At 33.7% G+C, this 13,658-nt stretch overlaps 1 protein-coding gene across 1 annotated transcript in view; it reads right to left on the bottom strand.

Moving 5' to 3' along the window:
• LOC141338757 (armadillo-like helical domain-containing protein 3) overlaps positions 1–13,412 on the bottom strand; it is a 41,728-nt gene extending 28,316 nt beyond the window's left edge. The window contains exons 1-14 of the mRNA XM_073844373.1: positions 13,334–13,412; positions 12,869–12,985; positions 11,809–11,865; positions 10,442–10,588; positions 9,013–9,120; positions 8,839–8,931; positions 5,533–5,607; positions 5,350–5,436; positions 5,177–5,233; positions 5,044–5,087; positions 4,884–4,944; positions 4,734–4,780; positions 2,918–2,993; positions 2,700–2,793 (exon numbers count right to left, since the gene is read on the bottom strand). Coding sequence (XP_073700474.1) covers positions 2,700–2,793; positions 2,918–2,993; positions 4,734–4,780; positions 4,884–4,944; positions 5,044–5,087; positions 5,177–5,233; positions 5,350–5,436; positions 5,533–5,607; positions 8,839–8,931; positions 9,013–9,120; positions 10,442–10,588; positions 11,809–11,865; positions 12,869–12,970 — 1,048 coding nt within the window. The 5' untranslated portion in view covers positions 12,971–12,985; positions 13,334–13,412. The remainder of the gene's footprint in view (positions 1–2,699; positions 2,794–2,917; positions 2,994–4,733; positions 4,781–4,883; positions 4,945–5,043; positions 5,088–5,176; positions 5,234–5,349; positions 5,437–5,532; positions 5,608–8,838; positions 8,932–9,012; positions 9,121–10,441; positions 10,589–11,808; positions 11,866–12,868; positions 12,986–13,333) is intronic.
• Between the last annotated feature and the right edge of the window lie 246 nt (positions 13,413–13,658).

Here is a 13,658-nt window from a genome sequence, read left to right on the forward strand (position 1 = left end):
AAAATCATTATAGGTAGTTTAATTAGAATGATTAAAAGGTTACAGTTTTGTTAAATTAGAACAATTATTAAAACATCATAGGTATTGTTAAATTACGATGATTATTAAAATGCTACAGTTATCGTTAAATTAGAACAAGTATAAAAACGTTAGTTTTTGTTTAAATAGAATAACTACTAAAACATAATAGGTATTGTTAAATGATTATTAAAATGTTAGTTTTTGTTAAATTAGAACGATTATTAAAATGTTTTATACAACAGTTCGATCTGGTTCTCAAATCTGATTGGTTGAGAACCGTGAGATATTTTACTGGTATCGCTATTTTGTATCACTCCGCGTTTTCTAGCCGGGACCTTTTTTTTTCTTAGTTTCATGGCGGACGTCCAAATCCTGTATCATTTTATAAATATTACTCTTTTTGTGTCACAGAATGTAGTTTTAAGAGGTTTTCAGGCGAGAATGTACTTGTTTATAGTTCAAATATGCAGTTTGTTAATAAAGATAAAGACATTAAAATGTTACAGTTATTGTTGTACATTTAGAAAAAAAATATGAAAACATTTTAGGTATAGTTAAATTACAATGATTAAAACGTTAGTTATTGTTACATTAAAACGTTAGTTTTAGTTTAATTAGGACAATTCGTAAAATGTTACAGTTTTTGTTAAATTAGAATGATTATTAAAACATTACAGTTATCATTACATAATTATTAAAACGTTACAGTTACTGTTAAATTTAAACGATTGTTAAAATGTTACAGTTTTTGTTAAATTAGAACAATTCTTAAAACGTTACGGTTATCATTACATTAGAACAATTATTAAAACGTTACAGTTATTGTTAAATTTGAACGATTGTTAAAATGTTAGCTATTGGTCAATAAGGACAATTCTTAAAACATTTCAGTAATCGCTACAATAAAACAAATTTTAAAATGTCACAGGTTTTGTTAAATTTGAACGATTATTAAAACATTACAGTAATCGCTACAAATAGAACAATTCTTAAAATGTTACAAGTTTGGTTAAATTTGAACGATTATTAAAACATTACAGTAATCGCTACAATAGAACAATTCTTAAAATGTTACAGGTTTTGTTAAATTAGAACGATTCTTAAAATGTTACAGTTTTTGTTAAATTAGAACGATTCTTAAAATGTTACAGGTTTTGTTAAATTAGAACGATTCTTAAAATGTTACAGGTTTTGTTAAATTAGAACGATTCTTAAAATGTTACAGGTTTTGTTAAATTAGAAAGATTCTTAAAATGTTACAGGTTTTGTTAAATTAGAACGATTCTTAAAATGTTACAGGTTTTGTTAAATTAGAACGATTCTTAAAATGTTACAGGTTTTGTTAAATTAGAACGATTCTTAAAATGTTACAGGTTTTGTTAAATTAGAACAATTCTTAAAATGTTACAGTTTTTGTTAAATTAGAACGATTCTTAAAATGTTACAGGTTTTGTTAAATTAGAATGATTATTAAAACATTACAGTAATCGCTACAATAGAACAATTCTTAAAATGTTACAGGTTTTGTTAAATTAGAACGATTCTTAAAATGTTACAGGTTTTGTTAAATTAGAACGATTATTAAAACATTACAGTTATCATTACATAACAATTATTAAAACGTTACAGTTACTGTTAAATAAAAACGACTGTTAAAATGTTACAGTTTTTGTTAAATTAGAACAATTCTTAAAACGTAACAGTTATTGTTACATTACAACAATTATTGAAACGTTACAGTTATTGTTACATTACAACAATTATTGAAACGTTACAGTTATTGTTACATTACAATTCTTAAAATGTTACAGTAATCGTTACATTAAAACAATTATTAAGACGTTACAGTTTTTGTTAAATTAGAACAATTCTTAATGTTACAGTTTTTGTTAAATTAGAACGATTATTAAAACGTTACAGATACCGTTACATTAGAATGTATATTAAAACGTTACAGTTATTGGTAAATTAGAACAATTATTAAAATGCTATGTTATAACTATTATTCAACTAGAAATTTTTTTAAATGTTACTGTTAAATTAGATCATTATTAAAAGTTATTTTTGTTAAATTAGAACATTTTAAATATTGTTATATTTAAGTGATCAATAAAAAGTTACAGTTACAGCTAATTTAGAATGATGATGTTATTGAAACATTATAATATTATATTATAATGCTTATTAAAATATTACAGTTATCATAAGAGTTATTGCCCTCACTGAGAGTAGGTTTTAACTAAGTTACGGTAGATAAACAGTGAATGTTTCTGCCCCAAGTAATCCGTGTCATCCTGACTACAGCTGATTGAGCTCTGCTGGCACATTCAAGCAGGAGAACACGCCACATCCACCACGGGAGATTCAGTCTGCCAGATCCGAGTGGATTAAATATTTCATGCAGCTAATGGATATCAACTTTTCAAAAGGCATCAATGCAAAAAGCTGCAAAAAAGCTACATGTGTTTTAGGGGCAAATGTAGAGCTGGTTTAAGGAAGTGAAATGCAGATTCTCTACAGAGGGTCATTTGCTGGACAACAGCTGTTTAAAAAGCTCAAAGCATTATATTTAATAGCATGCATTTGATTTAAATACATGCAACAAGTTTCCTGCAGAGGGAAGAAGGTCCTGTTGGTTAGACATGAGGGCCAGTGAATGATATTTCAACAGGACTCACTATCCAATGAGGGCGGTGTTGTGCCCAGAGGGGTTGTAGGAGAGGCCGGGACGGGTGTAATCGGGGTTGTCGGAATGTCAATCTCCGGATGGCTCTGTGATTGACAAATACAAATGTCAAGATGATCCATAAGCCTCAATGTAAAGATAGGATAGGCCTAATAATATATGCATGTTAATACATATAGAGATGAATATACGTGATTGTGCAGTGCTGACCTGTGCAAGAACCGTGATGAAGTTTCTGTTGAGATGAACGGCCTCATAGAGAGCGAGAAGGATGGCCTCGTTAGTCCTGAAGGACGATGAAGTCATCAGACATGAGGAGCGTTTGATTTAATAATACAAGAATGGACATTTCAATATTTGACGACTGCTATTATGTGCTGGAGCCTTATGGGGCTGATCTGACCTTCATGAAGATACACATCTGTTCAAAAGTTCACTTTTTTTACAGAAATTTGTGCTTTTAATCAGTAAGGATGCATTAAATTGATCAAAAAGGACAGTAATTAGGTTGGCTTGAGAAAGAAAGCCTACTTATCTACTATTTAAACTTTTTTTGGAAATAGGCTCATTCTCCAACTCCCCCCGAGTTAATAAGTTGAGTTTTACCGTTTTGAAATCCATTCAGCCGTTCTCCTGTTCTGGCGATATCACTTTTAGCATAGCTTAGCATAGATCATTGAATCCTATTAGACCAATAGCATCATGTTCAAAAATGACCAATGAGTTTCGATATTTTTCCTATTTAAAACTTGACTCTTCTGTAGTTATATCCTGTACTAAGACCGGCGGAAAATGTAAAGCTGCGATTTTCTAGGCTGATAAGATTAGGAACTACACTTCCATTTCGGCGTAATAGTCAAGGAAGTTTGCTGCCGTAACATGACCGAAGCAGGCGCAGTAATACCACGCAGCATATTGCAGCACAACGTGAACAACTGCATGCACAGGGACCGTTCCTCGTTGAAAGTTACCTAGCTGGGAACTAAGTTCAGGTGCTGAAATTACTTACTAAGATGCTAATCATGTTAGTAAGTTAGTAAAATGTTAGTAAGTTGTTAACCATGCTAGAAATGTGCTGATCGTGTTAGAAACAACTTAGCAACATGCTAGTAACTAACTAAGCATGTTAGAAACATGTTAGTAACTTGTTAACGTGCTAAAAACATGCTAGCGTCATGCTAATAACTAGCTAACCATGGTAACAACATGCTAGTAACTTGCTAATGATGCTAACATGTTGCTAACACCCTAGCAACCAACCAGAGCACCACTTATAGCACCAAAGCAACTTAAACTACTTATTTAAACTTTCAAACCTTTACATTTAAAGCTTCTACAACTATTTCAAACTTTTAGACTAGGCTTTCTCAAGCCAGCCTTAAAGTGCGTCTATAAACTTTACTCTGTAGTTACTTTTACAGTGTTACAAAAGATTTGTTTTTGGACATAAATGCTGTTCTTTTACACTTTTTCATTAAAGCATCAAGTTTCCACAAATATATGAAGCAGCAAAAACGGTTTACAACATTGATATTAATAAGTACTGTCATTAAAAATTGAGCACTGGTAATATTTGATAATAATTGTGAAGCAAATCCGCGTCTCAGAATGATTTCTGAAGGATCGTGTGACACTGAAGACTGGAGTAATTCAGCTTTGATCACAGAATTTTTTTTAAAACATTTAAATAGAAGGCAGTAATTTTAAATAGTAAAAATATTTCACAATATTACTGCTTTTGCTGTATTTTGGATCAAATAAATGCAGGCTTGTTGATCAAAAGACAATTCTTTAAATAAATGTTACTGTTAAAAAAAACATATATTCAAATAGAAAACAGCAATTTTAAATTGTAATATTATTTGACAATATTAATGTTTTTGCTTTTTTTATTAGATAAACAAAGCCTTGGTAAACAACAAACTCTTAGCAAAAATATCACCAACTCCAAACTTTTGTACAGAAGGTCACCAATTAAATTAAAAAAACTCTTTATTAAACTAGAGATGTTTTAAATTTTACTTACTGTACTGACAGCTTCTCATCTGCGTCAGCAATAAACATGCTGCCCACCTGCAGACCAAAGCATTATTATATACATATGTAGTTGCTTCACAGAAACACAAAAACCCAAACAGGTTTGGGAAGACATGAATAAATGATGAGAGTTGTATACCATGCTGGTAAGGGTGGAGAAAAAGCCTCCCTGGTTTTCTTCTTCTTTGTCTTTATATTGTCTGTGGAAATCAGATGGAACACATTAAATCATTCACATAAATGTTTCTTTGAAAAAACAAAAACAAAAAAAAAAAACAACATCACACACTTTACATTACCTGTTGTACTCTGTAAGTGCATGGTGGATGACCATTCCCATGCCCTATGAAAAGATCATTAATATTAGACCTACACGAAACAATGACTCGAAAACATCTCCAATTATTCAAATTAATCTCCATAATGACTCACATCCAGGGTCGGCTCGTCGTCCACTATTGACAGTTTCACAATGTAGGGATTCACAGACTACAAGAAAAGAAACAATGAATCTGTTTTTGGTGAACTATTTCTTTATTGTGTATTTATAAAAAATGCTTTTTGAGTGAATCTAGTGTAAATAAAAGGTTTTCCTGTGCATTTACCTCATACTTCCTGTAGTTGACCAGCAGAGCTAGAAGCACCACGGCATCATATCCATGCTTCACTCGACTGGAAACGTCAGACAGAATCTGGACAAAAAGAGAGGAATGAAACAGATGAAATTATAATCCACTGGTGGGATGGAAAAATGAAACCACACATGATACACCTAATCCCAGTTTTACCTGTAGAATAGCCTCAAATATACTGTTGATCATCACATACTCCAGTATGGTGTTCTGACTAATATTATCTGTCACCTGAATGAAAAAACAAAAACAAAAAAACACATTAGTACCACATCAGAAAACTCTCAGGAATTCAAAGCAAAAAAAAGGATATTATCACATATGGAATTCATGTAATAAAGAATTAGTTCACTCAAAAACTTGTTTAAGATTCACACACTCTAAGGCCACCCAAGATGTAGATGAGTTTGCTTCTTCATCAGATTTGGAGAAATGTAGGATTCCATCACTTGCTCACCAATGGAAGTGAATGGGTGCCGTCAGAATGAGAGTCCAAACAGCTGATAAAAACATCACAATAATCCACACAACGCCAGACCATCAGTTAACATCTTAAGAAACCAAAAGCTCCATTTTCTGTTTTCCTCTCACATCAAAATCACCAACATTTTTTGTTTAGAGCTGTTTTGGCTTGTTAAACGGTGCATATATCTCTCCTGATTACTCAGACAGATGACTTTATCACTGGAGGAAGCATTATAATTGATCATGGACTCATATATTGGCTGGAAGCAAAGGTTCGATGTTAAAAAGGTCTTGATGAATTTGTGATGTTTTTATCAGCCCTTTGGACTCTCATTCTGACGGCACCCATTCACTTCCATTGTTGAGCAAGTGATGCAATGCTACATTTCTCCAAATCAAATGAAGAAACAAACTCATCTACATCTTGGATGACCTAAGGGTGAGTACATTTTCTGAAAATTTTCATTTTTTTTCCCACTTTAAGGTTTACTTACTTATCTGCAGTGAATGGGTGCCGTCAGAATGAGAGTCCAAAACATCACAATATTTATTATTGTGTATTATTAAAAACGCCTTAATGATACATTTGTTTTTTTACACAAACAGCTTTTGGCTTTACCAGGTTGCAACTGATGGACTGAAATGGTGTGGATTACTTCTGGATTATTGTGATGTTTTTATCAGCTGTTTGGAATCTCATTTTGACGGCACCCATTCACTGCAGAAGATCCAATGGTGAGCAAGTGATGGAATGCTACATTTCTACAAATCTGATGAAGAAACAAACTCATCTACATCTTGGATGACCTGAGGATGAGTACATTTTCTGCAAATTTTTTTTTTTTTTCCACTTTAAGGTTTGCTCACATCTGCAGTGAATGGGTGCCGTCAGAATAAGAGTCCAAACAGCTGATAAAAAAACATGACAATATGTATTAAAACTGTTCTGGACTGTTTTAGCTCATAAACAGTGCTTGATCTGTTCATATCTCTTTCCTGATTCAGACCAGACAACCATAAGCAACAGTTAGAAGTTTAAAAATGATGAATTTGTTTCCTACAAACATGATGCTTTTCACATCAGATGTTAACTGATGGACTGGATTACTTGTGCATTATTGTGATGTTTTTATCAGCTGTTAGGACTCTCATTCTGACGGCACCCATTCACTGCAGAGGATCCATTGGTGAGCAAGTGATGCAATGCTACATTTCTCTAAATCTAATGAAGAAACAAACTCATTATTTCATCATTTTGGGTGGTTTGGGAGTAAACATTAAGGTTCTTATTGTGATGTTTGTATCAGCTGTTTGGACTCTCATTCTGACAGCACCCATTCACTTCCATTGGTAAACAAGTAATGCAATGCTACATTTCTCAAATCTGATGAACAAACAAACTCATCCACATTTTGGATGACCTGAGGGAGAGTACAGTTTCAGCAAATGTTATTTTTTTCCACTTTAAGGTTTACTCACATCTGCAGTGAATGGGTGCCGTCAGAATAAGAGTCCAAACAGCTGATAAAAAAAAACATGACAATATGTATTAAAACTGTTCTGGACTGTTTTAGCTCATAAACAGTGCTTGATCTGTTCATATCTCTTTCCTGATTCAGACCAGACAACCATAAGCAACAGTTAGAAGTTTAAAAATGATGAATTTGTTTCCTACAAACATGATGCTTTTCACATCGGATGTTAACTGATGGACTGGATTACTTGTGGATTATTGTGATGTTTTTATCAGCTGTTAGGACTCTCATTCTGACGGCACCCATTCACTGCAGCGGATCCATTGGTGAGCAAGTGATGCAATGCTACATTTCTCTAAATCTAATGAAGAAACAAACTCATTATTTCATCATTTTGGGTGGTTTGGGAGTAAACATTAAGGTTCTTATTGTGATGTTTTTATCAGCTGTTTGGACTCTCATTCTGACAGCACCCATTCACTTCCATTGGTAAACAAGTAATGCAATGCTACATTTCTCAAATCTGATGAAGAAACAAACTCATCTACATTTTGGATGACCTGAGGGAGAGTACAGTTTCAGCAAATGTTATTTTTTTCCACTTTAAGGTTTACTCACATCTGCAGTGAATGGGTGCCGTCAGAATGAGAGTCCAAACAGCTAATAAAAACAACACATTTTTTAAAACCTGTTTTGGACTGTTTTAGCTTGTAAACAATGTTCGATCTGTGCATATTTCTCTCCTGATTCAGACCAGACAACCGCAAGCAACAGTTAGATGTTTAAAAATTATGAATTTGTTTCCTACAAACATGATGCTTTTCACATCAGATGTTAACTGATGGACTGGAGTGGTGTGGATTATTGTGATGTTTTTATCAGCTTTTTGGACTCTAATTCTGACGGCACCCATTCACTTCCATTGGTGAGCAAGTGATGCAATGCTACATTTCTCCAAATTTAATGAAGAAACAAACTCACAATTTTATCAAACATTTTTGGGTGGTTTGGGAGTAAACGTTAAGGTTTACTCACATCTGCAGTGAATGGGTGCCGTCAGAATGAGAGTCCAAAAAGCTGTCACAATATTTTTTAAAACCGGTTTAGGACTGTTTTAACTTGCAAACAGTGCCTAATCAGTGCATTTTTCTCTCCTAATTCAGACAAGACAACCGGAAGCGACAGTTTTAAGTTAAAAACGCCTTAATGTTGGATTTGATTTTTACAAACACATAGCTTTTGGCTTCACTAGATGTTAACTGATGGACTGGAGTGCTGTGAATTACTTGTAGATTACTGTGATGTTTTTATCAGCTGCTTAGACTCTCATTCTGACGGCACCCATTCACTTCCATTGGTGAGCAAGTGAGGCTCTATTTCTTCAAATCTGATGAAGAAACAAACTCATCTCCATCTTGGACGGCCTTGGATTTACATTTTTGGGTGAACTATTCCTTTGATAGACTGAAAACAATTGTGACCAAATGTTTTTAGTGTAGAAGAATGAATGCGATGATCTTACAGTGACCAAACACAGCAGTAGTTTTAGACACAAACTCTTCAGACTCTCTGATCCGTCTCCACACAGCAGACTGTCCAGGCTCTCCATCAGCTCCTGTGTGCACAATTCCATTAGAAGCCAAATTAGCATTTAATAAAACGTCAAGATGACGTGTGAGCAGGACAAGCGGCTGACCTTCATTCGGAGCTCGGCTTTGTCGAAGCCCATCAGCATGTTGATGATGTCGAAGCCGGTGGCGGACTTGTTCTTCTGGTGAACTCCTCTGAACAGCGCACAAAGAGTCTGCAGACACAGACAGGAGGAGTCTTCATGTGCTTGTGTTTTCATTCAGATCTTAAGGTCAAAAGCAACTGTTACATTTTCTGAATGCCAGCGCCAGTAATTGAATGCAGGGTGTGTCTGCAAACACAAAAGCTGACTGCACAACTTCTGTTTTATGTTTCCAAATGAATGCTTTTTTAAGCCTGAAAATCTGATAAAGTTGTATTTTGTGCAAAGAAAATTAAACTTACTTTTTGAAAAGCTTTTCTGATTTAAAAGTCTTTTCTGCTCATCAAAGCTGCATTTATTTGACCAAATACAGTAAAACAGTATTATTGTAAAATATTATTACACTTTTCTATTTGAATACATTTTAAAATGTAATTCATTTCTGTGATTTCAAAGCTGAATTTTCAGCATCATTACTCCAGTCTTCAGTGTCACATGATCCTTCAGAAATTATTCTAATAAGCTGCTTTGCTGTTTTAAGAAACATTTATGATCATAAAAGCAGTTTTCAGGATTCTTTTGCAACATTATACATGTCTTTACTGTCACTGTCACTTTTAATTAATGTGTCCTTGCTAAATAAAAGAAGTAATTAAATCTTTAATAAATTGTTTTTTTATTTTATTCTTTTTTACTAATCTTACTGGCCTCAAATTTTTTGACCAGTAGTCTTTTTTACACTATTATTATATTTTGTAATTTCAGGAAAATTACGTATTTTTTACCCTATAATTATCATTAGCGTAAAGTAAATAAATAAAATAAAATAATAAAAAGTGTAAGGATTTTAGGGAAAGTGATTTTAACTTTCGAGTTGTAATTCCCATTAATATAAATGATTAACCTCATTAAACTGTTAGATTTTCAATAAAACCCCACATAGACACAATTAAAAAATAAACTGAGTATTAAAAGTTTTACCATCATGTCTCTTCTGCTCACCAAGCCAGCATTTATTTGAAAATACAGTAAAAATTGTAAAATATTTTTACTATTTAAGATAACAGTTTTCTATTTGAATACATTTTAAAATCTAATTTATTCTTGTGATTTCAAAGCTGAATTTTCTGCACCATTACTACAGTTTTCAGTATCACATGATCCTTCAGAAATCATTCTAAAATGCTGATTTTGGATTTAACAGGATTTATATAACATAGAAACAAACCTTTTGCAACATTATAAATGTTTCTTTAAAGCATCCTTGCTAAATGAAGGCAAAAAAAAATGTTTGTAATTGACAAAAAAATAAGGAGATGTATTACCCAGACAGCAAGTATTTAGGATTAGAGTAGGATTTGATTATGAGAAAATGCCGTAAGTATGCTTTTACCTGAAGTGCATTGACTACTTTGATCTGGTGTTCTTCACCCAGAGCTTGAACACAGTGGTGGAACAAACTGTTGATGTTGTCTTTGATTTTCATCACTTCATCTCCATCCAGAGACTCCAACTTCCCTTCCAGATACTCCAGATTGACCTAGATTGAACAATACAGTTCATGTATTCGAATAAAAAAGCTTCACAGAAGAGAAGTATTTCAGCACATGTACAGTTTAGCTCAAAAAGTTTACAGACACCTCGCAGAATCTGCAAAATGTAAATTATTTTATCATACATATAGTGCATGTTATTTTTTATTTAGTACTGACCTGCATAAGATATTTCACATTAGAGATTTTACATACAGACGTTTAGAAAAAATTATTTGGTTTTCCAGCATTTTTGTGTATTTGAACCCTTTCCAACAATGACTGTATGATTTTGAGATCCGTCTTTTCACACTGAGGACAACTGAGGGACTCATATGCAACTATTACAGAAGGGTCAAACACTCACTGATGCTTCAGAAGGAAACACAATACATTAAGAGCCAGGGGTGAAAACTTTTGAACAGAATGAAGTTTTCTTCATTTTTCTTATTTTGCCTAAATATCTTTCTTTTTTCATTTAGTACTGCTCTTCAGACGCTACAGAAGATACATGTAGAAGACGAAATCAGTTACATTTACCCTGATCTTCAAGTTTAAAAAGTTTCTCTTTTTGCTTTTAATGCATGGATTTTCCTTCTGGAGCATCAGTGAGCGTTTGAACCTTCTGTAACAGTTGCATACACTCTTAGAAAAAGGTGATTCACGATGCCACAGAAGAACGTTTTTGTCTGTTTCACAAAAGGTTCTTTCTGGCAAATAAGGTTCTTCAGATTATAAAAAGGTCTTTAAAGAATATTTTACTGATTGTTTCTTTGTGGAACCAAAAACGGTTCTTCTATGGCATTGCTTAAAGAAGCTTTGAAGCACCTTCATTTTTAAGAGTTTCGTCCCTCAGTTGTCCTCAGTGTGAAAAGATGGATCTCAAAATCATACAGTCATTGTTGGAAAGGGTTCAAATACACAAAATGCTGGAAAACCAAAGAATGTGTGGGACCTGAAGGATTTTTCTGAAGAACAGCAGGCAGTTTAACTGTTCAGGACAAACAAGGAACCCCCCCCAAAAAACTATTTAGGTAACAACAAAGTATTAATAACTATAGAACAGTGTCTTTTTTTTTTTTATAAACTCAACTATTATTTTCTCTTGTGGACTTGTGAATGTCTTTTATGTGAAATATCTTATCTCTCATCTCAGGTCAGTGAGACGCATTTTTTATGATCTTTTTTTGCTCAAATAATGAACATTTTGCAGATTCTGCATACAGACCTTCATCAAAAACAGCTCATCCCAGAAGCGAGGATTGTGCTTAGTAGGGTCTTCCTTCTGATGGGAAAGAGCAAAAAAAGCATTTACAATCTAGATTCGCACCAACATTGCATTTGAAATCAGTGATTTACAAGTTTATATATTACATATATACAGTCAAGCCTGAAATTTCATACCCCTGGCAAATTTGGACTTAAAGTTACTTTTATTCAACCAGCAAGTTTTTTTTTTTTTTTTTGACTGGAAATGACACAGGCTTCTCCCAAAAGATAATAAAACAATGTACAAGGGGCATCGTTGTGGAAAAAAATCCAAAGTTCTATACCATTCCAAATAGTCCAAGCTGTTCTAAAGCATCCTAATTACCCGGATTCATTGGGAACAGCTGTTTTAATCAACTCAACGGCTGAAAAACAGAAGCTCTCTGCTGTTGGTTTGTGGACAGTCATGGCTAAGACAAAGGAGCTCACTGAGGACCTGCGGCTGCGCATTGTGGCTGCTCACAAGTCAGGAAAGGGCTATAAGACCATATCTAAATGTTTTGAAGTTCTAGTGGCTACAGTGCAAAGTATTATTAAAAAATACAAGACTTTCCGCACTGTGAAAAATCTCAAGGGACGTGGTCTGAAGCCAAAAGTGACACCTGTGCTGGCCAGGAGGAGAGTGAGAGAGGTAATTGGATAGTGAGAGGTAATTCTATTGACTATTGAGAAGGGTATGAATAATTTTGGACATGCCACTTTTTGTTCAAATGTAAATAAAAGCTGAGTAATATTTTTTTCCACAATGATGCCTCTTGTACATCGTCTTATTATCTTCTGGAAGACGTCTGTGTCATTTCTGATCATTTCTAATAAAAGTAACTTTAAGTCAGAATTTGCCAGGGGTATGAATAATTTCGCGCTTGACTGTACATCTTCTCTTAAGAACGTAATGTTCATGTTTCAACCATATTTTGTCCATAATGTATAGCTATATAGTGTCTATATAGACACATTCACATTGGCAAAAAACCTTGAGTGTTTAACGCACATCAGAAAAAGCAAAATGTTTGACTTACTGCAAAGATCTCATCATACATCAGCACCACTTTCTCCTTCAGAGGCTTCTTAGAGGAGGATGTTCTCCTCAAAAGACCTGCTTTCTTCTCAGTCTGAGCCATGGCTTACAAACGCAACTGCAAACACACGTTTAGACGCATTAATAATGAGACTTAGCTCATGTTTACATGGGTGTTTTGACAGCTTAGCTTTAGCATGTAGCTCTAACATTATGTACATTAAACAAACACTCTTGACTCGACTATCGCTTCTATAATTAAGAGATTAAATCCAAACAAATGTTGGTTTAATATAACGTTAGTGTCTATTGGGGACAGTCATGCTAACTAACGTTAATCAAAGCTAAACTGTTTGACTGCCTTTAAAGAAAATACATATTTTTTTTCCATGCTAGCGGTTAGTTTCCGGGTTTTTAAACCGGAATCTATCGGTTTGGATTAATAAACTTAATAATATGCCCATACCCGAGTTTACGAATCACTGTATTTGTTCCATTACACTTCGAGCTGCTAAACAGATGGATTTCGCTTGGCTTGCTTCCGGTGGGAGCGGAAACCCCGCCCATGTGTTTACATCACTTCCGCTAGCCATGCTGCCTAGATGTAACATTATTATCTTAATAAGGAATATTGATGAAATTTTAAAGTGGTATGTGATAAATCATGTCGTATTATTTGATAATATCATTATTGGTTCAAATACAGGTCAGTTATGTTGATATATGTGTAATTAGATGATATAAATAATCATGTATTGTGTTGATACCTGCAGGTCGACAGTTCAGACGTT

The sequence above is a fragment of the Garra rufa genome, chromosome 7, assembly GCF_049309525.1.
Source record: "Garra rufa chromosome 7, GarRuf1.0, whole genome shotgun sequence".
Lineage (NCBI taxonomy): Eukaryota > Metazoa > Chordata > Actinopteri > Cypriniformes > Cyprinidae > Garra > Garra rufa.